The sequence below is a fragment of the Hippopotamus amphibius genome, chromosome 17 (assembly GCF_030028045.1).
Source record: "Hippopotamus amphibius kiboko isolate mHipAmp2 chromosome 17, mHipAmp2.hap2, whole genome shotgun sequence".
In the NCBI taxonomy this organism is placed as follows: domain Eukaryota; kingdom Metazoa; phylum Chordata; class Mammalia; order Artiodactyla; family Hippopotamidae; genus Hippopotamus; species Hippopotamus amphibius.
This window is the reverse complement of record NC_080202.1, coordinates 13541462-13567050: the sequence shown is the minus strand read 5'-3', so window position 1 is coordinate 13567050 and position 25589 is coordinate 13541462. Positions and strand designations below refer to the sequence as shown.

At 39.2% G+C, this 25589-nt stretch overlaps 1 protein-coding gene and 1 pseudogene across 13 annotated transcripts in view; one reads left to right on the top strand and one right to left on the bottom strand.

Annotated features, from left to right (window-relative positions):
• CRK (CRK proto-oncogene, adaptor protein) overlaps positions 1 to 25589 on the bottom strand; it is a 41908-nt gene that overhangs the window by 2042 nt on the left and 14277 nt on the right. For 2 of the 13 annotated variants that reach the window (XM_057716498.1, XM_057716493.1), the window contains exon 3: positions 16548 to 19053. The exons of 1 other annotated variant lie outside the window; for it this stretch is intronic. In XM_057716498.1, the coding sequence (XP_057572481.1) occupies positions 19046 to 19053 (8 nt within the window). In that variant the 3' untranslated portion in view covers positions 16548 to 19045. 10 more of the 13 variants (XR_009050050.1, XR_009050051.1, XR_009050052.1 and 7 more) reach the window with 10 other exon arrangements.
• LOC130840728 (ATP synthase subunit ATP5MJ, mitochondrial-like) lies at positions 381 to 562 on the top strand (annotated as a pseudogene).

The following is a 25589-nucleotide window of genomic DNA, read 5'->3' as shown; positions in this document are numbered from 1 at the left end:
AATTAGTAAATCCCTTGAAAGGAATAAAAATGAAAACATACCAAAAATTATGAGATGAAGCAAAAAATCAAGCTAAGAGGCAAATTTATAGCTGTAAATGTCTACATTAAAAAAGAAGGATTGGGACTTCCCTGGGGGTGCAGTGTTTAAGACCCTGAGCTTCCAATACAGGGCACCCAGGTTTGATCCCTGTTCAGGGAACTAGATCCCACATGCATGCCACAACTAAGAGTTCAAATGCCACAATTAAGGAGCCCACTGACTGCAGCTAAGGAGCACACCTGCTGCAACTAAGACCTGGCAAAACCAAAATAAATAAATAAATTTTTAAAAAAAGGTCTCACAGGTGGGGGCACCTAAGTCATTGGTCGTACACCCATATGCTTCAAAGCTTTATTAAAAATATTTAGATCCCCATGAAGCACCACTATACTCAAGTTTACCAAGAGATTTGGGTAGGAATGGGGTTGATGGGCTACATCATTATAAAGTGAGGAGTACTGATAAAAGAAATAAACCTTTGAAAGCTTCAATTCCTGTGCCTGCTCACGGTCATCATTAACCAGCTTTACTTGGAGAGAATGTCAGTAAAGGGAACCTGCCACTGCCCTCCTGGCATGAATAAATGTATCTGTGAGATCCACATTGCCTGCATGGGTGTTCCTCCCTCAGCCCCCGTGCCCATCGTGCTCTGAGTAGATTTTTGTGATGCAGCAGGTGCAGTCAGAGTCTCACTGAGTCATCCCATCCTTAGGAAACCTGAGGGACTGAGGAGTAAATATCTCAATTAGCATGTAGGAGTTGGGGATCAGATCTAGGCACTCACACTTCTGGTATTCAATAAATATTTGTTGGGGGGATAAATTGGGAATTTGGGTTTGGAATTAACAGATGTACACTACTATATGTAAAATAGATAGACAACAGGACTTCCCTGGCGGTCCAGTGGCTAAGATTCCACTCTCCCAATGCAGGGAGCCTGGGTTCAATCCGTTCAGAGAACTAGATCCTACATGCTGCAACTAAATATCCCACATACTGCACTGAAGATCCCACGTGCTGCAGCTAAGGCCCAGTGCAGCCAAGTAAATTAATTACTTTAAAAAAAGTAAAAGAGAAAGAAAATCCCAGGACCAGATGGCTTCACTGGTGAATGTGTTTACAAAACAATTTAAAGAATTAACACCAACCCCCCCCCCCTTTTTTTTGTCTGGCCACACTGCGTGGCACAGGAGATCTTAGTTCCAGGACCAGAGATCGAATCCATGCCCCCTGCAGTGGAAGAGTGGAGGTCTAACCACTGGACCACCAAGGAATTCCCGAACACCAATCCTTCTTAAACTCTTCCAAAAAAAAGAATACTTCCTATCTCATTTGGTTAGACCAGCATTACCTGGCCTGTAATACCAAAGCCAGACAAAGACACTGCAAGAAAACTACAAAAGCCAATATCCTTTATGACTATAGATGCAAAAATCTTCAACAAAATAATAGCAAACTAGGGACTTCCCTGGTGGCGCAGTGGTTAAGAATCCACCTGCCAAGGCAGGGGACACAGGTTCGAGCCCTTGCTGGGGAAGATCCCACATGCCCCAGAGCAAATACGCTTGTGTGCCACAACTACTGAGCCTGTGCTCTAGAACCCGTGTGCCACAACTACTGAAGCCCACGCGCCTAGAGCCAGTGCTCCACAACAAGAGAAACCACTGCAGTGAGAAGCCTGTGCACTGCAATGAAGAGAAGTCTCTGCTTGCCACAACTAGAGAAAGCCCGAGCACAGCAATGAAGACCCATCGCAGCCAAAAATAAAGTTTATTTATTTAAAAAAAATAGCATACTAAATTCAGCATATTGAAAGGATTACACACCAAGACCAAGTGGGATTTAACCCAGGAATGCAAGGATGTTTCAAGAGAATCAATCCATGTAATAGATAACCTACATTAACAGAATGAAGAAGAAGAAAAAACGGATCAGCTCAATTGATGCTCAAAAAAAAATTTTTTTTTGAGAAAATTCAACACCCTTTCATGATAAAAATAATGATAGGAATAGAAGGGAGTTTCCTCAACATAATAAAGGCCATATATGAAACTCACAGCTAACATCATACTCAGTGGTGAAAGACTAAAATCTTCACCCTAAGATCATGAACAAGATAAGATGCCCCCTTTTGCCACTTCTATTCAGCATAGTTCTGGAAATTCTAGCCAGAGCAATTGGGCAATAAAAATAAATAAAAGGCATCCAAATTGTAAAGGAAGAAGTAAAATTATCTCTGTTCACAGACATGAACTTCTATGTAGAAAACCATAAAGGTTCTACAAAAAAAGTTACAATTGATAAACAAATTCAGCAAAGTTGGAGGCTACAAAATCAAACACGTCTGTTGTATTTTTATACAGTAGCAAAAGAACAATACAAAGAGGAAATTAAGATAAACAATTCTATTCATAACAGCATCAAAAAAAAAATTAGGATGAACTGATCAAGAAGGTGAAAGATGTCCTCAAAAGCTACAAAACAATGCTGAAAGAAATGAAAGGAGACCTAAATGAATGGAAAGACACTGTGTGTTCTTGGATTGGAAGATACAGTATTATTAAGATAACACTACTACACTCCAATAAAGAAAAAATTTTTAAAAATAAAAAATAAAAAAAGACTAAAAAAAATAAAGATAACATTACTACACAAAGTGATCTACAGATGCAATGCAATCTCTATCAAAATCCCAATGGCATTTTTTGCAGAAATGAAGTGAAACAGCTGAATTTGCTAACCTCTTAGAAACCCATCCCAGACACATCACAGCTGCTAAGGTGGTGGGCTCTGCTCTTAGAATCCTTGGGTTCAATAGTTCCTTATCACCTGTGCAATGGGAGCCTATTACTCAACTTCTTTACACCTCAGTTTTCTCACCTATAAAATGGGAATGGTATTATCCTCCTACAAATAAGAACTAAGTGGGAGAATGCAAGAAAAGAACCTGATACTCGATGAATGTTAGCTGTATTTATTAATGTTTCTATGGTTCAAGCTTGAGCGAGAACCAAGAGAAGTTAGTGTCATAAAATACAAGTGAGAAGAGTTCAAAAATAAGGGGGTGGTCAAATTCTGCAGAGACATCAAGATTAGCACAAAGGAAAAGCCACTGGATATAGCAATTAGGTCATTAGTGACCTTCATTCAAGAGCAGTTTCAAAAGGGTGTTGGAAGCCAGACTGCATTTGGTTGAAGCACAAAGAAGGCAAGAAAGTAGAAGCAGTGAGTGTAGGGTTCTCTTCAGAAGAATAGCTGTGAAAAGGTAGAGGGTGATCATTTAAGAGAAATGAGTGGCCAGTAGGGGTGGGCAAATTAGAGTTGGTGCACATGTTCACAAAACCCACCCCACCTCACAAAGCCGGCCCTGCTGCGAAGCTGACCACAGATATGCAGAGATTAGGAGTAACATCTTTTTTTTTTTTGGCACACGGGCTTAGTTGCTCCGCGGCATGTGGGATCTTCCTGGAGCAGGGATCGAACTCATGTCCTCCGCATTGGCAGGCAGACTCCCAACCACTGCGCCACCTAGGAAGCCTAGGAGTAACATCTTTTTTAACCACCGGGTCTTCTCTCCTGAACAGTGTCTCCCAAGACTGGCTGAGGTCCATCTGAAGGTGACTTTTCAAAAACTGCTGGAAAGGCAGAAATCTTAAACCTTAGATTGATTCTCTAACTGTACTGCCTGTTCTCTCAACCAACAGAACTAAAAGGGATAGAAATTGTTGACAGGGCAACAAAAATATAAAGAGAAACATTTTGATATAGCATCTGGGATTATAAATGGAGAAAAAAATCACAGGTGCTGGACTGCACACTTCTCATGCTGCTGTGTGGATGGATACCTCACTAACATCACCAGGTCAGTAGGTCACCCCCTTAAACAGGAGTCTCCCAATGTTATTGAAGAATCCGCTTTAATAGAAACAAGAACTCATTTGTCCTACCTTGAGGAAAGTATCCGCTGACACATGGCAGTGTACTAACCACTACAAGAAGGAAATAAGACGTTAAAAAATATGATTAGTCATTGCCTCCAGGAGGTTGCAATTTAGGGCTTATTTTTCAAAAAGGTTATTGTGTTTTTATGTGTAAAAATAGGCTAATTTTATTTTATACTTTTTTGACTTTAATTTTTTACCACGTATATACATATATATATATAGCCTTTACATTTTAATGTAATATATGGGATTATCTTTACAGTTGAAATGTGTTTGAAGCTATGCAGTCACATGAAAATTTGTCACAATACATGATTAAGTATAAAAGCCAAGAAATAAAATCTCATATTTAGTATTATTGCATTGGTAAAAATACAATCATACTTAGACATTAAAAGAATGTTCAAATGAGTTTTGTTTAGGGATTACAGGTGGTTTACTTTCAGCTTTTTTTATTTTTTATTTTTATTTTTTTTGGCACACGGGCTTAGTTGCTCCGCAGCATGTGGGATCTTCCTGGATCTGGGATCGAACCCGTGACCTCTACATTGGCAGGCGGATTCTTAACCACTGCGCCACCTAGGAAGCCCTCAGCTTTTTTAATTTTCATAAATTCTTTAATTATGTGTTACTTTTAGAGGATAAAAAGATGAACTAAAAGAAATAAAAATAACTTACTGCTGCAATATTGTTATGCAGATTGCTTTTTCTACTTAATATAGCATGACTATCTTTCCAATAGTATCTAGAAACCTACCTTATTCTTTTTAATAATGTTATGGTATTCTTTTGAATCAGTGTTGTATCATTTAACCAATCCTCTATTGATAAACATTTAAGCTCTTTAAAATGTTTTGCTTCTACAAATAACCCAACAAACCCCTTCTATCTTTACACATATACAAGGGTATTTCTAGAAGGGAAAATTATTTTCTAGAAGGGAAATAATTAAGGCAAAGAGTATGCACACTTTTTTGGTCAATTTTATATTGAATTATAATATACAAAAAGAAAAGTGCGCAAATCTTAAGTACACAGCTGAATGACTTTTCACCAAATGAAAGTAACTCATGTAAACTGCATTCAGTTCCAAAAGCAGAATTTTACTCAAGGCCTAGGAGCCTCTTGTGTATGCACACTTTATAGTTTTTATGATCGCTGTGAAATTGCTTTTTGAAAATGTTAAACCAATCTACACATAATCCGATAGCATTTGAGACTGCCAGGTTCTATATCCTCTCCAACACAGGATGTTATCGTATTTTTCATTTTTGACAGCTTGGTAGGTGAGGTGAGAATCATGTTTCATTAACTTGCATTTTTGGGGTTTTAATGAGGTTGAGGATTTTATTTGTGTTTTTCTGTAATTTGTCTGTCACTATCCTTGTTCATTTTTCTGCTGAGTTCTTTTTCTTATTATGTATAGGAATTCTTTGGTTATTGTATACGACGCAAATATTTTCTCCTTTGTCATTTGTCTTTTAACTTTATGCTGATTTTTTTCTTTTTTTAATTGAAATATAGTTGATTTACAGTGCTGTGTTAACTTCTGCTGTAGAGTGATTGTTATATATACATATATATATATATATGTTCTATTTGTATAGTCTTTTCCGTTATGGTTTATCATAGGATTTTTTTCCCCAGATCTTTATTGGAGTATAATTGCTTTACACGGTTGTGCTAGGTTCTGCTGTACAACAAAAGGAATCAGCTGTATTTATACATATATCCCCATATCCCCTCCCTCCAATCATTGAGTTGATCTCCCTGTGTTATGCAGTTCCTTCCCACTAGCCATCTATTTTACATTTGGTAGTGTATATATGTCAATGCTACTCTCTTACTTTGTCCCAGCTTCTCCTTCCCACCCCACCCCGCCACCGTGTCCTCAAGTCTGTTCTCTGCATCTGTGTATTTATTCTTCCCCTGCCACTGAGTTCATCAGTACCATTTTTTTAGATTCCATATATATGTGTTAGCATATGCTATTTGTTTTTCTCTTTCTGACTTACTTCACTCTGTACGACAGACTCTAGGTCCATCCATCTCACTACAAATAACTCAATTTCATTCCTTTTTATGATTGGGTAATATTCCATTGTGTATATGTTATGCTGACTTTTAAATTGAAGTTTCAAATATTTTGTTGCTAGGTCTTCAGTCTTTTCCTTTTGGGCCTCTCAATTTTGTATCATGCTTTAATAGTCTTCTGGACATTCAACAGTACAAAAAATCCACCTATTCTTTCTTCTTATTCTTTGATAGTTTTGCTTTTAACTTTTACATCTTTAATATATTTGAAATTGTGTGTGTTGGAAAGGTAGAGACCTTTTTTAAAAAACCAATAGGCCTAATGCTATTAAATTTTTTTCATTACTTCTAAAATCGATTTGAAAATGTCATCTTTACTATATATAAAATTTTCTTTTATCTGATTCTAGAATCTATTTAGTAGATTTGTTTATCTCTTCTTATTTTAATATATTATTTATTGCAACAGCTTAATAGCACATTTTCATATCTGGTAGGATAATTTTTTTCTTCAAAACTTTACTCTTTTGGGATTTTAGTTCCCCAACCAGAGATCAAACCTGTACTCCCTGCACTGGAAGCGCAGTCTTAACCACTGGACCCTGGGGGAAGCCCCAAAATTTCACTCATTTTGTACTATTATTCTTCTAGGTGAATTGGAGAATCAACTTGAAAAGTTCTCTCAAGATTCATTTTTGATTTTAATTGGGGTTGCCCTGAATTTATAGATGAATTAGGAGAGAACTGGAAATCTTTCAATGTCTTCCCACTCAAGAATACATTTCTCCCGCATTTTTCATGTGTCTTTTATATGATTTTAATTATATTTGTGTAGTTAGACTTATAGAGATCTTACATATTTCTGGTTAATTTTATTTCCAAGTATTTAGGAGGCTATTGATATTGTAAATGGGATCTCCCTCTGCTTTTTTTTTTTTAATAATAAATTTATTTATTTTTGGCTGTGTTGGGTCTTTGTTGCTGTGCTGCTGTGTGTGGGCTTTTTCTGGTTGTGGCGAGCGGGGGCTACTCTTCATTGTGGTGGCTTCTCTTGTTGCGGAGCATGGGCTCTAGGCTCTCAGGCTTCAGTAGTTGCAGCACGCAGGCTCAGTAGTTGTGGCACACAGGCTTAGTTGCTCCACAGCATGTGGGATCTTCCTGGACCAGGGATGGAACCCGTGTCCCCTACATTGGCAGGCGGATTCTTAACCACGGAGCCACCTAGGAAGTCCCTCTCCCTCTGCTTTTCATTTCTGATTGTTACTGTTGGTATATATGGGAATTAATGATTTTTGAATAGTTATCTTGCATCCAATTGCCTTGAACTTTCTTATTAGTTCTAATAGCTTTTCAGTTAATTGGCTCAGCTCTCCAGAGTTAAGTACTAAAAATTTTTTCTTGCTTTATAATATGTATAATTCTTATTTACTTTTCATTCCTTATTACATAGATGTGGAGCTTCAGAGAAATATAGAATAAGAGAGCATCAATAGGCATTATTGTTGAATTTCTGATTTTAATGTCTCTAATATTTCACACCATTAAGGGTGATCTTTACTATTGGTTTCTGATAAATAGTTTTTTTTTAAATCAGTTAAAGGGATCCTTCTATTTCTAATTTGGCAAGAGCTTATTAAAAATGAGGGTTGGGACTTTGCTGGTGGCGCAATGGCTAAGAATCCACTTGCCAATGCAGGGGACACAGGTTCCATCCCTGGTCCGGGAAGATCCCACATGCTGTGTAGCAACTAAGCCCATGCGCCACAACTACTGAGCCCATGTGCCACAACTATTGAAGCCCATGAGCCTAGAGCCTGTGATCCACAACAAGAGAAGCCACCGCAATTAGCCCGCACACTGCTGCAAAGAGTAGCCCCCACTCGTCGCAACTAGAGAAAAGCCCTGTGCAGCAAGGAAGACCCAACACAGCCAAAATGAGGGCTGGCTTTCACGGGATGCTTTTTGAGTCTCCATTTTTATCAACTATGATTTCTTCTTTAATTAGTATGTACAGTTAATTATATTAATAGATTTCCTAATATGGAACCACAGTTGCATTGCTGGAATAACTTCTCCTCAGTTGTATAAACGACAGGCAGCCAGTGACTGGCTTTCCTGCAGACACCTGTGAGAGTTCTCTGGCAGGTTCTGTGGGGTTACAAGCAAGCTTCTTCAGCCCAGCAATTTATTGTCTTGTCCATTTTACCCTCAGGAAAATACCCACGTTCTTACTGTGCCGTTCTTACTGTGCCGGAATATGAGAGTACAGGTGGCTCCCCTGGCACCTCCTCAGTCCTGCCATTTCTCCTCAATCCTAGAGAGGCGTGGGAACATAAGCCATCCACCGCATCCGCATCCTTCTACTTTTATGGTTGATTCAGATCAAGATTCTGATGTTCTCCATATCACTTGTAAAACCCATCACTCCCAAACCTCTCAAGATTTTGACATAGGAATAAGAAAGGATTATCTAAAAAGTGGCTTGAGGACAAGAGTAAATTAGAAAGAAGTTAGGTCTAAACTTTATGCCATTCACCAATTATTTTTTAACTTTAATGAGATAAGTTTAAGAACCAACCTATCAAAATATTAGTACATAAAACACAATCAAATATCTGTCAGATCTGTGTAGGAATACTTTTTCAGCATTAAAAGTAAAAACTGACTATTTGAATAAACAGTTAATCCAATAAATAAAATACACACAGGATATAACCTGGTAATTCATACATGAGGAAATTTAAGGGGTAAATAAATGGAAATAGATTCATTTTCACTAGTAATAAAAATATACAAATAAAGTGACTGAGATATACTTTTTAAATTTTTTAAATTCTCTTTTTAAAGTTAAAGTAAGAATACACATAAAGTTATCACCTAACCATTTTTAAGTATATGGTTCAATAGTGTTAAACACATTCACACTGCTATAGGAGACCTACTTATAAATTATCTTTTAAAAGTACAATGGTGGGGGGGAGTCGAGGGAGGGAGGGAATACGGGAATATGTGTATAAATACAGATGATTGAACTTGGTGTACCTCAAAAAAAATAAATAAATAAATTGCTTTGGGGAAAAAAAAAGAAGTGCAATGGTGGTCCACACTTTCCAGGTTATTCTGTTAGTAGTGTTGACAAGTGGTAAACATCCTTTGGAAAGCAATTTAATAATGGTGGTAACAGCCATGACCCAGGAGTCCTACTCCTGGGAATTTGTGCTAAAAATAATTCAGTTGAATCAAAAGGCTATATTCATGAACATATCTGTAACACTTTCATATAACTAATACAGCACATTACCACAAGCTTTGTGGTTTACAACACAAATTTATTATTTCATGGTCCTGGTGAATAAGAAAATCAAGGGGTCAGCAGGACTGAGTTCCTTCTGGGGGCTCTAAAATTTGTCTCCCACAGTATCACTAACAGATTTTGTTATTATATAATAACTGTTACACCCCCAAAACTAACATTTCTCAACATCGTCTAATATCCAATCCATGTTCACTTTCCCATGTTTGCCTGGTGTCTTTTTCCAGTTGCTTTACCTGAGTCAGGATACACACTAAGTCCACAGAGAGCGTCAGTTGATAGTTCTCATCTCTTTTTATCCACAACAGATCTCCCTTCCTGTCCTTTTTCATGTCATTGAATTGAGAAGAAACTGGGCCATTTGTTTTGTGGAATACCTCACGTCCTGGATTCGTTTCCTCAGCTTCCTATGGTGTTATTTAACTTGTTCCTCTATTCCTCATATGTCCTGTAAACTAATAGCTGGATTAGAGTCAGATTCAATTTTAGGGGGTTTGAATGCCTCAGAGGTGGTTCTTGCTGTAAGCTTCCTCTTGTATCACATCAGAGACGTTTTGTCTGCTTTTAGTGACACTAACACTGACAAGACAATGTTTTTAAAATGGCTTTATTGAGATATAATTTACATACCATACAATCCACCCATTTTAAGCACAGCATTCAGTGACTTTTAGTACATTTACAGACTTGTACAACCATTGCTGCAATCTAATTTTAGAACATTTCCATCACACGAAAATGAAACTTTGAACCCGTTTACAGTCAATCCCCATTCCTACTCTCAGCCCCAGGCAACCATTTATTTTTTGTCTCTATAGATTTGCCTTTTATAGAAACAAATCATATTTTGTGTGCTTCAGTGTTCTGGTCTCTCTGTTAACTCTCAGTTGGTCTCTGAATTCGATTCAGACATACTAACCCAAGTCTTTTGTTTTTTTCTTGCTCCTGGTTCTCTTAATCCCTCATTCGTTTATCTTGATTCACTCATAAGAACAGTTTTGTGCTTACTTAATTTTCTTGCTTTGTGCATTTTGTGCCATCTCATGTTCCTCAGTAACCATTTCTCTGCTACCTTAGGTTGAGTATTGGGGCCCTGCTAGCCCACAGGGAACTTTTGTGAGACTTATAATAAAATAGGTGCCCTTTCCACATAGATGCAGCTCTAGGGGCTCATTGCTTAGTAAGCAAAATGGGACTTTGAATTTAAAGTGATGCCTCCTGCAGGCAGATGAAGCCAGGGACCAGGCCTGCTTCTTGGCTACCACAGTGCAGGCTGGATTTCAGCTTCACTCCTCCTCCCTGCTTGGCATGTCTTTGGGAAGGGCATCACCTGCACATCCACACGCAGCAGCACTGCTTGTGAGACTAGACATTCAGCTGTCCTTTACAATAGTAAGTAGAGGTTTGCTATTATTCATTCAATATATTTGCTGAGTGCTTTCCATGTGCTAATCATGTGAGATGCTATAGATAAAAGTTAATAAAGTAGACACAGCCTCTTCCCTTATGAAGCTTCCCATCACAGTCTTCATTCTCAGTGACATTTTTCTAAGGGCCTTTCTTCTCAAACAGTCCCCATGATCCAGTTTCAAACACCTACTTAACAGGTACTAAAAATCATAATTACACATGCAACATGTTCAGTTACAAAATAAAATGAAGAAAAACTATGAACATTTGGGGATTGACTCACCCAGTGATGATGCTTCCTAGTAATCTGTGCTTCTTCATACATTTTAGGCAAATAGTTTCTCTGGGGTAGCTGTGTAGAGTCCCAAAACGGCCACAATCCTTCACTCTTCCTACATCCAGACCCCTCTGCAGTATGACTTTACAGCTTCTTGCATCAAGAGGTGGAGTCTCTTTTTTCACTCCTTGAATCTGAGCTGGCCTTGTGACTTGCTTTGAGCAACAGAATGCAGTGGAATTGACATTGTGTCAGTTCTAAAGCTAGGCCTTAAGAGGCCTTGTGTGATTCCATTGTTCTCTTGGAACCCTGTCAATAGCCATGAGAACCAGTCCAGGCTACCCTGTTGGAGGATGGAAGATCACAGGAAGCAGAGATTAAACTCTGTCAGCTGAGGGCCATCCAAGACCAGCCAGCCCCCAGCCAACCAGAAGCTGACCTCAGATATATGTCAGTGTGACTAGCCCAGACCAGAAGAATAGCCCAGCAGAACCCAACCCAAATTGCTGAGCTGTAGAGTTGTAAGATAAAAGATTGTTGTTCCAAACCACTAAGTACTGATGTGGTTTATTTTGCAGCGAAAGCTGACACGGTAACTTTAAGTCCCTAGGATTATTACTACCCATTGCTCCCACCTGACTTTGATGACCTCTAGCCCACCTGTCCTGTTATTCAAAATACACACTCTGGGTATCTGCTGTGTGTCAAGCAGGACTGGGTGCTGGAAATACAGTGAGAAGTCTTGGTCTTGTGACAGATATGTGCACAGGCAATTTCAGCTCAGTGTGAGAAGTGTAAGCACATATTGCCGAGAGGAGATGGAACAGATACACAATCCAAACTAGAGTGTCTGATAAGACTAGTAATTGAAGGTGAGCCAGAGAGAGGTACAGCCTGGAGGGGTGAATAGGTGGGTAAGAAGATAAAGAAAGGACACAAATTCAGTATGGCTGGAGGCCAGAGCACAGCAGAGGAAGTGAGGAGAAGGGAGGCTGGAGAGAGGAGCAGGAACTAGAACACAAAGAGCTCTGTGTCCCTTTTTAGGGAGTTTAGATATCTGCTGAAGCAGAATATAATATATAGAAAGCTCACTAAGGCTGCAATATAACAAAAGGATTGGAGGGGCCAAAACTAAAGGCACCTAGGTGGCTTCTGAGGTCACCCAGATGAAAAATATTGGCAGTTTGAACTGAGGTAACAGCAGTGGGGATGGAGATAAGTGGACTGATTTTAAATGCTTAGGAGTTAGGACTTGGTAAAGGGGATGATGGACTCTCGAGAGGAAGGAATAAAAGATGGTCCCCAGGTTTCTGGCTTAGCCAACTAGTGACAGTCACTGAGACAGGGAATGTGGATGAGGGGCAGATGAGGGGAGGGACGATGAATCCAGTCTGGAAGAAACTGAGTCTGAGGTGCCTTCAAGATATCCTAAAGTTGTTCAGTAGGCAGTTGGATATATCTAAGACCTGACAATATCTTATATATTTGATCATTATCTAACTAGAAAAAAAGGGATAGTAGATGGCTGATAGTTGAGGAGTTTAGGAACTAGAAGCTGCCTTGAAATGGAAGAACAAGGGCTTTGGGAAGACTGAGAGAACTGGAAGGCTAGAAGCTGGAATGAGATGTTTAAAATTCTGGGGATATAGCAGTACAAGATAATGGATCTGAGGTGGTCAAAAATGTGAGAGGCCAAGGTGATGGATGGGTAACCCCAGATGACAGCTGGCCTTGGCAAGAAACTCTGTGATCCAGTTGTCAAATAGCTTTAATAAATCAGAAGAAATTTGGTGACAGTAAAGAGGGTAGGGAGCATAACAGTTTGCCAAAAGCTTCAAAGATGGAGTGAAGTCCAAAAATGGGGGATGTGTGGTCAGTGAAAAGACCTAGTACAGCTTGAGGATGCCAGTAACAAAATGAGAGGTGGGACTTACACTTGGGGCAATTAACAAGATGACAAGAAAGTAAGCTATGGAATGAGCTGGTTGGCCCCAGCTCTCCTGGCTTGGATTGTTTTTTGCTTCAGAATTCATCTCCCCTGGAGGAAAAAGCAGCAGCCCTGCAGCGGTGTTTCTCTAAAGGGGAGACCAGGGATAGAGTTGCCAGATTTAGCAAATAAAAATACAGGATGCCCAGTTAAATTTCAACTTCAGGTATTACATAGGACATACTTACACTAACAAAATTATTTGTTGGTTATCTAGGTGCCTGAAGCACCTTACTGATTTCTACTAAGCTTTAGCATTGTGTGGTCCTAACAATTTGCCAGTTGGCCGTCCCATCTACCCAATTCAACTCCCTCGTATTAGTCAGAGTAGGGTAACTAATGTTAACTATTCGACCTTAAAACATATAAACAAAAGTTTATTTCTTGCTAACTAAGCCGGTCACCAAGCCAAAGAGGCCGTTCTCCGTGTAGTCACTTTGCACTCAGGTGGATGAAGGCTCGGTCCTGGGTGTCATCTCCATTCCCACCTGATGGAAAGGAAAAGCATGGAGGAGCTCCTGTGAGAGGTTTCTGTAGGCCAGGCCTGAAAGGGGTGCAGGTACTTCTGTACACAGTCTATTGGCTGAACTCAATCACATGGTCACATGTAATGCAAGAGAGCCTGGGAAACGCAGGGTGCACAGGAAGAAACAACATGGCTTTGAGTAAGCAATCTCTGCCACACTCCCTTATGAGTCTATCTGTGGCTTCCCTAGGGATCGAGATTCTGGATCAATAACCTCTTCTTTACAAGAAAAGGCACCCACACATACACCATATCCTAACTGCTCCTGAAAATGTGATCAAGGACAGAACTAAAGATCATTAATTGCATGCATTCCTTTTTTCCCAGACATCAGGGTTCTTTTTGATAGCCAAAAGTGGTACCTATCAAATAGATCTTACTAAAAAGAACAGGAAAAGTCCATCCTGTTGTTCCAAATTCTAGCTGCTAGCCCACCAAGTTAGTATTTTATCTTTCCATTATGACGAAATTAACCACAAATCATTCCAAACAACAAACGTTTTTCCCTAGTTCTTGCTTATGTAAATGTTGGTTGCCATGACAACAAAAAAAAGACTGCCCTTAATCAAATGACAGAGCTTGCTAAGGAATAAGAAACAACTAGCTGGGACAAAAAAAAGAAAGAAAGAAAGAAAAAGAAACAACTAGTTGGTTCAGCCATAAACCTAACCCCTCAGGCATTACGTTTAACAAGGGAAATAAGAAATGCGGGCAATTTCTTATTCAAAAGATAAAGTGAAAGTAGGGGAAGAACTTGATTCTAGTGGGAGAAAAGATGTGGCCAGAGAATTTACATAAAACCACTTCCTCTTGTTACTTTCTTTTTTGGGGATGGGATCTAGCTTTCTCCTTTTTTCTTGTTATATCACAAGGCTCATAAAAGGATTCGGGCCTCAGACTCAGGCCAATTTTGTCTTTACTTCCTACCTCCTTTGACATTAGAACGGGGTCATGCTGTTTACCATAGTGCACAGAGAGAATTCACAAGGACCCTGCCCCTCCTGGGTGCTTTCTTGAGTTGCTGCCTCTGAGGTCTGTTATTGAAAGACCTAAATGACAAAAGGATAAGGAATAACTACTTTGAATATTGCTTAGGCTATATTAAGCTATTTCTATTACAACTGGTATTTTAGAACAAGATAATTTGGACATAATCTTGACATTTTTTTAATGGAATTCAGCTTTTTTGAATAATCTTCATTGTAAAAGTACAGCTCCCCTCTAACTGATCCAGTCACCTCCTCTTCTATGGAAAAGGAAAGAAAGCACCAGAACCTTTGAGACTGGGCTTTGTCAAGCATTTCATGTTTCTGCAACAGAAAAACCTTCAGAAATGGTTTTATTCTGACCAATATTAAAACGAACCTACGGTCTCCGAGCATACACAAGACCAGAGACACTGGGGACAGCAGAGACGTAACCAGTGGGGTCCCTATTCCCCAGACTCAAACCCTGCTGAGGAAAACGTTATTCGATCAATAGGTATTGCCTGCTGTGAGCCAGGCTCTGTGCTGGGCTGTGGCGGCAAAATGATGAACAAATTAGATGTGGCTCCTGCCCTGACGGAACAGACTTGTAGTCTAACAGAGGAGGAGGAATGAAATCACAGAAATCATTACAATCTGAGAGGAGCGCTGTGAAGGTGAATGATGTGATGATTATAAATGGGATTTAGGAGTTCAGGGAAGACATCTCTGAGAAAGTGACACTTAAGCCAGAGTTAAGGGGAGGCAAGTTAAGCTCGCTTCGACCTGTATCCCTAGAGGATCCTTAAGCCCTGCTCTCTTTGAACCTCACTTCTTAAAATAGCTAGCTCTTCTTGGCCCCCTACCTTATCTCCCCATTTCTTTTTCTTCATGATATATGTGGAAGCAGGGTTCCAAATTCTTAGCTTCCTCCTGCCAAACTTTGAAAGACCATTTTCATATTTTCATCTATGGATGGGGCCACTTCTCTCTTCACATCTGTAAGAGGAATAGACTTTAATCTGAAGATCAGGTTCACAAAACATAAGCTGTTAATGAGCACTCCAGGCTATGTAAAGGAACCCAACACTCAACCTACTACAGGATTTGGCAGCTTATTTTCTTGATAAAAAGTGGAAAAATACTTACATCACCTTGCTGTTAAGTGTGTGTATGGCAAAGACGGCTCCCTTGCAGTAGTTCCCTTTATTAACCTCTGGGTTGATACTCTGCTATGTATACAGCAGTAACTAGATGTCTGTTTTGGGTCCAAGGCAGAATACTCTATAAATGACTGGCAAAGCTTGTCCTTTTCATTTTAAAACTTCACTACCTACAGGACATAAGACTATGGAGTATAAAGTCAACCTTTAAGGTGTATATATTCACACACTGTGTATGCATCTAAATATACATGTGCTTTGAGAAAGGATGGGAAGACATAACGTTTAACTTTTTTAAATTTCCTAAATTATCTACCCTGAAAAAGTGCTACTTACATAAAAAAAGAAATCACACTGACATTCTAAAAACCTGTTGTATAACATCCACACTTCTCAACTGCTTTTCAATTGCTTTACAAAGCCCCCTACCACATCCATATTTTCTTTATACCCGCATATAACCATTTCTGGACAAGTTTGTTGTTATCTGTCCACAACATTCCAGCTTTCCAATCATTATATAATCATTCATCTTATAGTCAAATCACTATTTCATGACTTCTGGAGACCCTTCGAAATAATACCAATGATTGATCCCATCTTTTATGAGCACCCACAGAGTGTGTATAATTGTTTCTTTATCTTTTATTCCTTAAGCATAAAAGACTTAGCTCTTTTGTGAAAAATATTCAAAGATTACTTTCTTCAAAAGATCACCAAGCCAAGCATTTGGCCATATTTTTATTTACTACATATACTATAAACATATACAATACATGCTAAAAAAAAAACAAAAAAAAACAAAAAAACAAAAAAACAAAAACCCAAACCATTTTTTCTTAAATTTAACTGTCAAGAAAGTGTATAGTGTTATAATACAATGGCATATGTTTGTATTTTATTTCAAATTGGTTTGCTTATCATCCATTTCAAACCATTAACAGTGAAATGTTACTTAAGGATAATTAAAAATTATCTATTTGCATTATTAACAATAAACAATTCCAACAAATTAATAAGAATTAATCATGTCAAATATTAGTATCCAAAAAATGGGCTTTTGCAGAAATTATTATATAAAATATAGCAGCCAATTTCTGTTTATTTTGCTCTGTGACAATGTACATATGCACTTGAATAGGATTCTAGCATTTGCTTTTGGAAGATACTTATAAGAAGTCCTTTGATTTCTTAAAGTCCAACAACTGCCACACCCAGCCAAATCCAATCCAACAGTTCATGTAATGGCTTTGGACAACCAATCATTGAGAAATTCTTATGACTTGGGTAGAGCTGCATGTTCCACCAATATTACATACGATGAAAAGAGACATTACAAGCCAATATCAAAGTTGAAGGCAAAAAAAAATACAAACATTCAAATCAGTTGTGACAAAGCTTTTCTACAAATACTTTAAATGTCATACTTTCAGGAAAACAAGATTTAATGTGTATTTGGATTTTACAGTATCTATGCTCTAACTGAAAATTTAACAAAGTAGTCAGATGGAATTAAGTCTAGTATTGCAAATCTGTCCATTCAACATTATTGAGCACCCACTATGTGCATAGCACTGTGCTAACATTTTAAAAGTTGAGTATTAATGTCCTTATCAAGCATTACCTTAGTGTGAGGTAAAAATATATTAAATTAGCGTCAACTCATTAGTTTGCTTGTGGTAATGTATGTAATCTTGTGCCAGCTGGCTTCCCTGTGCCATACAATGAGCTTCTGCACACCCCTCATTCACTCACACGAGTATCTGAACGTCGACTGTGCCAGGCATTGTGCTAGTCACTGGGATACCATGATTTGGCATATGTTCAATGAATGCAAATTAATCTTAACCTATGCAAAACAATTGGAAAGACACATTACTTTTCTAAAATGAGGCCCAAGGCAAAAAACAAGGTATTTCTATTGGTCATATCACGCCACAGACCAGTAAGTGCTTCTAGACTGGGAACTAACTTTGAAAGTTTCATATTATAATCTAAATAGCCTAGCTCATTTCTGGTCTCAGAAGTCAATTCTTTGGAGCACCTGACCCCGTATAAACCATTCCATACTTAAAAGGGTTTGTAAACTAAACCTGAACACAAAGAAAAAGAGCCCAAAATAAAGGCAGTTTATAACATAATGTACTTCAAGCACTATTCTGGCCATATGAAATGAATAATACATAAGTAATTCATGATTGGTTCAAATATTTTTCAAAGCACTAACCCTATCCCCAAACTCATGTAATTTTAACTTGACCTTTATACAAGTTGTACATAAAGCAAAGGGCAGAATTTGGCACCCCAACCGTCTACGGAATATTCTAAGTGATTGGTCCTTCCACTCCAAGTAGAAGCTAAGAATTCCAAGGAGTCCCCTGATAGGATACTGGCACTCAGGAGAATGGCCCTGCTGGATCCCATTAGCCAGAAGTCTATTTAGCTGTGGTAGCAATGTGAACCTACAATGACCCCTTGAGAGATGGCAGAAAGCTGGGAGTTTGGCTGTCCACGCAGTGAATCCAATACTGGCTTAAAGCTATGCACTGAATAAAGTGCTCTGCACATCCTGCTTATCATCTGGAATGAAAGTAAACATTTATCTTGAGAATAACCTATTCGTAGGTTTGGGGAAAAAGAATTACCAGGCTTGAAAGAATCCCAAGAAAAAGTGTGAAGCATTGACTGGGAAGGAAGACAAATGCTTCTAGTAGTGTCCTCAGAATCCTCAGGATTTGAACTGTCAGAATGAGTCATACAATGGTCATGTTCTATAAATGAGAAAGCAATCCCACTGGGCACTATTCACACGGTGCATGATTACTTTATGGGGGTGGAAGGGAACAGTCTATTGCCATTTGATAGCATGGTTTCAGAATGAAAACAAAACCGCTGAATAAATCAGGGTAAGCAGTGTGCAACACTTCTCTCCTGTCCATCAGTTTTCCACAGGTTGATTTGTACTGTCTGAGAGAAGGGAGGTAAGATACCTGTCCCTTCAGATACACTCAGGCAATGTTACTACCACCTAAAATTGCCAATTCAAAAGTTAACACACAAGCCCTCCAGTTTCGTACCCTGAATATGGTAAATCAGACTAGGGATGGAGTAGTTCAGTCTGAAAAAGATCACAGGTAACAGAATGCTTATATAAACTAGACTGCTTTGACATCTGTAAGAAAATTGTATAGATGGCAATTGGAAAAAAAAAAGATTGTTCCCATCTGTCAGCAAAACTGTTTGTTGAGCTATACTCAGCTGAAGTCCTCATCGGGATTCTGTTGATCCAGCAGACGGACATGTGTGAATGGGAAGTGACCTCGTTTGCCATTACACTCCCCTTCCCACTGACCACTCACATTAATCTTCGTAACCTTTACCAGCTCACCGACCTGCAGGAGGAGAATAAGGACAGCACTTTATTTCCAGTTATGAATGCAAGCTGAAAAACTCCATTCTCTGGTTAGCCATACCCTGCCCACGTGATTGCTCTAGGGCTGATATTACAGAAATGGCTATTTGCTGCCGCCCAAGCCCCAGCCACCAGACCAATTACTTGTGGTTAATGCAGGCAGGAGGAAGAAGTGATTTTAGCAGTGCAGAAAAAAAAGAGTACAGAAAATAGAAGGGATCCTAGAAAATGATACCTTTTAGAAATCTAAAGTGTCTCTGGAAGAGCCACCCTACCTAGAGTGATCTGGTATTCCTTGACTTTGTACCCACTACCCTTAGCTTCCTGCCTGGCGCACACTGGCCCTCCCCTCCCTGGCATACAGCAGCACAATCCCCCAGCCCACTCTTGTACACATATCCTGCTGCTACTTGTAGAGCAGAAGGCAATCATGGGAAGCATACTTCACTTGGTCCCAGAAAATGAAGTGTTCCTATCACCTTCCTACCAAGGCAAGGCTTTTCCCACTTGAGCAAGTATAGGCCAAGACTCCAAATTCCATCAGCTCCCTGAAAGCCCCCACCTTCTTCAGCAAGTTTTACTAGTGCCTGCCAGTCCCCTCACTCCCACCCCACCATGTACTGACAGATCTTGTTGCTCCCTCAATGTCACCTGGTACCTGTTCGTTAACAATGGGGGACATCCTGTTTTTGCTATTACCAAAAGCTTCCTGTTGCAACATCTAATATTTTCGACCATCTAGGATACACCTCTATCTTACTATGAATCTTAAGGTCAGTCTGATGAATGGATTCACCCTGTAGTAAAGTATTTAACAATGGTGAGGTAAGTCCTCAAATGTCACAGGACTACAGAACTTCATGACTATCCCTTAATTATCAACATCTGAGTTCTGAGCATGCAAGTGGTTTCTAAACATTACTGTTCATTTGGTTTTATTAAGTTAATAACTACTATATATTTAACTTTCATAAAGTACTATAGAGAGTATTTTATATAAATTATTTTCTAACAATCATAATAACCCTATAAGACAGGAATTGTTTTCATTTTACATAGGAGAATCTGAGGTTCAGAGCAATTACATGTTACACCTGAGATCACAAAGCCAGTGACAGCGCTGAGATTTGAGCCCAGAAGTGTCTAGTTCTCAAGCCCATTTATGTTCTCTCTACCACACCAAGAACTTTCAAATTATCCTCCCACAGTCCTGGGGGTTCCTTCCCTAAGAATGCAGGCCAACTACTGGCCAAAGCCAACGCAAGTCTAGGCCGGGGCCTTCTCTAAAACCAGCTTAATCTCTCTCACAGAGGAAACAGGTTACCTACTGGCCAATCTACAATTTCCTAAAGAATTATCTGAAAACCGCAGAGGTCTAAAGTGGCTGTGGGAGTCATAGGATGCTGAGAAAAGGAAGACAGAAACCGTGGAAATTAGAGAGACAAAGGCTAAGATAAAAGGGTAAGAAAAAGCAGTAGCTCAATCTGTTGATAGTGAAGGCTGATGGTGTAAAGGGAAAACGATATTGCATGTCCATCCTTCCAAACAGATTCAGTTCCTATAAGCTGCTAGCGCCAGGGTTGTTTATTCCCAGCCATCTTCCAATTCAATTCCTGACATCTGAGTTGGCCAACTATGACAAGCAAAAAATGTTCAAACAACCTTTGGAGAAAGGAAGACCAGAACATCAAGTGAAAACTTCCTTGGTAGTAAAAACAATCTAAAAGATTTCTTCCTATATCTCTAATTCTAGTTCTCAGACTATCTCACTTGTTCTCTTCTTTTTGAAACTCTTGCAGTGTTGCAAGAAGTTAGGCTCCACATGAACTCTGTCACATGTGACCATTCCTTAGTGAATTTTCCTTGTTTCTGACCTGTTAACGACCTTTGACTCCCCACACTTTACACATACACACACACAACACTTGTTACTGAAATTAATGCCCCTGTGCTGCTAGCCCCTTGCTATGTTAAGGTAAATTATATCAAGAACAGCACTCCCCCGCCCCGATTTCTATTATTTATTTGTACTATCTGTTAAAACACTCATGTGATACTAAAGTGCTATTCAGGTAGCTGGACTCAGAATAATACAAGTCCCTGACCATAAGAAAGCAAAAACATTTGAGGGGATGTGTATGCTCATGTCAAAAATCTAAATTGCCACTCAAGTTAGATCCCCCTCCAGATGGGGATGAAGGAGCCAGTTTCCTTCATTCTGGAGTGCTGGAAATGTTCTATACTTTCATCTGGGTGGTTGTCACATAGGTATATATATACATGCATGTAAACTTACTGAGCTATATACTTATATACTTAGGATTGGTACATTCTACCAAATGATTTCATATCTAAACAAAAAGGTGAGAAGAAAAGAATGTTATGTTTTATCCAGCTTTTCTAGGTGTTCTATAAAAGATGGTTCTTCAGGATACATCCTTAAGCCCACCATTCTACTTGATACCAAAGTCTAGGTTTAAACACCTCAGTTTTAATATGATTGTCATTATTCTTAAGCATTCAAAGTGCTGTCTCAAATCCCATCCCTAACAGTTCTAAGTGACAGGTAGGTTGAAATGTGGACCACCCACCTCCTTGCTGTTATCAGTACCACAAAATCAAACTAGCTTCTCCACAAGCAGGACAAAACCTGCTCATCTGCTCTCAGACCTTTCTTCCTTCAGAGCTTGAAGGGAGAAATGAGTCAGCAAGATGTTACTGGGGGGAGGAATGAAGTGCAAATCGGTCCTTTGGACAACATCAGAGTCACTGCTGATGTATACACTCTCTTGGTTCTACCCTACACAGAAGCGCTCAGGGAAAGCACACCACCTTCTGGAATCCAAAATCTTTTTTTACAGTTCATTAGGTTCTTGGCAGAGAAGTCCAAGCATCACAGGGTGAAAAAAGGCTGTGTCATGACCCTGAAACCATTCTGATTTTTAAACAGATAAAAGAAGAAAGTTGTAAGCAGTTAACAGGCGAATTACCCTGCCCAAAGTGGCCTTGAAGTACAAATACTTAGAAGAAGACCTTATTAGAATTAAATACCCTATGTACAATAACCTATGGGTTCTTCCTCCCAAAATATTCAAAGCATGTGGGGACTCTTGGGATCAAGAACAGACAAGTCTCAAAGGCAACATGACTATCCTTGCGGACAAGAGACCCTCACGCTCTAACAGTCTGGAAGAAAGGGTGGCTGTTGAGCCCGGGGGCTGAGTGCAGGAGGGGATGGGGCAATCTAGGAACAAAGTAATTCACTAAGTGCAGTCCTGCTCCAAGTCAGAAATGACACTGTAATTTGTGCTCCTCTTCCGGTTAGGTAACGACACTCTAAAGCAGAATTCCCCAAGGCCAGACCAGGGAGGGTAAGGGGGATGCATACAGGTTTGAAGCTTGGTGTACTACTTCGAAAACAAAGAAAGCAAAACTGAATACTTGCCCCAGAAATGTTACAACTTTAAGACACAAAGGAATGTACTAATCAGTGAGTGTAGTAATAACTGTAGTTATAACACTACTGATTTCAAAATTCAAGTTACAGATGGAAAAAAAATCCACACCTGCATACTAATAAAAAAAAAAGAACTGGGACTTCCTAGGTGGCGCACTGGTTAAGAATCCACCTGCCAATGCAGGGAACACGGGTTTGATCCCTCCTCCAGGAAGATCCCACATGCCGCAGAACAACTAAGCCTGTGCACCACAACTATTGAGCCTGCGCTCTAGAGCCCGTGAGCCACAACTACTGAAGCCCAAGCACCTAGAGCCCATCCTCTGCAACAAGAGAAGCCACCACAATGAGGAGCCTGCACACCACAATGAAGAGCAGCCCCCCCACCCCCGCTCGCCACAACTAGAGAAAGCCCGTGTGCAGCAACAAAGACCCAATGCAGCCAGTAAAGATATAAATAAATTTATTTAAAAAAAATAGCATTAATTTTTGGTAGTCACTACACAGGAGACATCAGGAACTGTGTGACCTCCTCTGATGGTGTAACGCCTGGTGATTGCTTTTCTAGTTTCCATCCCTACTATCTAACAGGAAAGGCATCAACAGTTGCCAACGTTCCTTTGATCCAGATTTGCTGCAGGATTCCAGTGAGCTCAGGACAGGAAACACACATAACTTCATACAAATAAAGCCAAGGAAACTAAGTACAGAGACAGAGTATAAGGACCTCATTTTCAAATATTTTCAAACACACCAAGAACACATTTAGTAAATATTTCAAGATTTGACTGAAGGAAGAAAAAAGGTAAGAAAACTACAGTAATCTAAGACAGGGGTCAGCAAACTATGGCCCATGAGCCACGTCCAGCTTGCTGCCTGTTTTTGTAAATAGTTTTATTGGAACACAGCAAGCTCCTTTGTTGTTTTTTTATAGCTGCTTTCTAGCTACCAATGGCAGAGTGACAGAGGCTGGATGGCCTGTAAAGTCCTTTACAGAAAAAGTCTGCTGACCCCTGATCTAAGGAATAGGTAATATTTGGGGCCAATCTAAAATCTTTCAAATCAGTGAAGATAAGTGAGGACAATTCAGCTTCAGTGATTCACTTGCCTCAGAGATGGACTGAAATGGGCATGGCTCATATTGGTGGAAAGCTGCAGGTCTTTGAGATTTACTGGTAGGTAGGCTTCCTGGTATAGAGCAAAAGCATCACACTGAAGATAGGTCTTACCTTACCCTGATTCTAATCCAAATCAGGAAAGATTTTCTGTAGTTCAACAACTGATAATGATTGACACTAAGTTCCCCGTCCTTGCTGAGAGGCAGGAGGTGACCATATAGAGCAGGTACATTTTAGCTCAACATAAAGAATTTTCTAACAACTAGCCCAGTGAACTAGACCTGAGGGTCCCAAACTGTGCAGTGTCAGAGGCAATGCAGCAAATTCAGAGGGGTGCTACCAAGTATTCTAAATTTATGAGGGAAATACAGCAATTCTTGACATCTGTTATGCCATGCAAACTACTAGCTCAAGGCAGATAACAATTCTGATTTTGATATCAGATTATACTACATCCCTTTCAAAGATGTCATATCTTTGTAAAGCTGGATTTTGGCAGTTGCTATGATAAAAATCAAGTACCTCATGAAAATAAGAGTGGAACAGGAAATGAAGATGGCAATGTTCCACATGATCCCAAGGTTTGAGAAATGGATGTGTGCACATCTCATTAGTTAAGTAACTGAAGTTATTTTATTAAAACAAAAATACTCTTTTCTTCCAATTATTTTTATTTTTTTTAAGTGGGTACTAAGTTATTAGGATATAAATATTTAAGTTGTTTGAACCTACCAACTTAATAAATGGAACTGTTAAGTATTTCAGGGACTTCCCTGGTGGCAGAGTGGCTAAGAATCCACGCTCCCAATGCAGGGAGCCCAGGTTCCATCCCTGGTCAAGGAACTAGATCCCACATGCCCCAACTAAGAGTTCACATGCCACAACTAAGGAGACCTCAAATGGAAACTTAGGAGCCCGTCTGCAGGACTAAGACCTAACGCAACCAAATAAATAAATAAATAAATAACAAGCAAAACAACCCCACTATGGATTCTCTGAAAGTTTGGAACCTCTAGACAACACTGTTGTGGATAATAGAGAGATCCCCAAAAGTAGAGATAATTCAAATAACATGTTTAAAAATCATCTGGATGTAGAGAACAAATGTATTGGACACCAAGGAGGGGAAAGGGGAGGGTGGGATGAATTGGGAGATTGGGATACCAAATTGTACACTCTAAATATATGCAGTTTATTGTAAAAAATAAAAAAATTAAAATTTAAGAAAAAAAAATATATATAAAGAGGAAAAAAAAATCATCTGGATGTAGAGAACAAATGTACTGGACACCAAGGAGGGTAAAGGGGAGGGTGGGATGAACTGGGAGATTGGGATTGACATAATTACACTAATATGTATAAAATAGATAACTAATGAGAACCTGCTGTATAGCACCGGGAACTCCACTTTGCTATACAGTAGAAACTAACACAACATTGTAAAACAACTATACCCAAATTTTTTTTTTAGCAGTCATCTGGGGTCAAAGGGGCAGAGAGATAGGGATACGGGATTAAGAAGTACAAATTACTATCCATAAAATAAGCTACAAGGGGGACATCTCAGTGGTCCAGTGGCTGAGACTCCATGCTTCCACTGTAACAGGCATGGGTTCAATCTCTGGTCGGGGAGCTAAGATCCCACATGCTGTGTGACATGGCCAAAAAAATAAATAAACAAACAAATAACAAAAATAAACTATCAAAAAAATAAAAAGTAAAATAAAATAAGCTACAAGGATATACTTACAACACAGGGAACATAGCCAGTATTTTCTAACGACTATAAATGGAGTATAACCTTTAAAAATTGTGAATCACTATGTTGTACACCTGTAATTTACATGATATGGTACATCAACTATACTTTAATAAAAAAATTATTTTAATTCCTCTCTGAGGATACCAAAGAGCCTGCCTTCAATGTCTGAGAAACTGGAT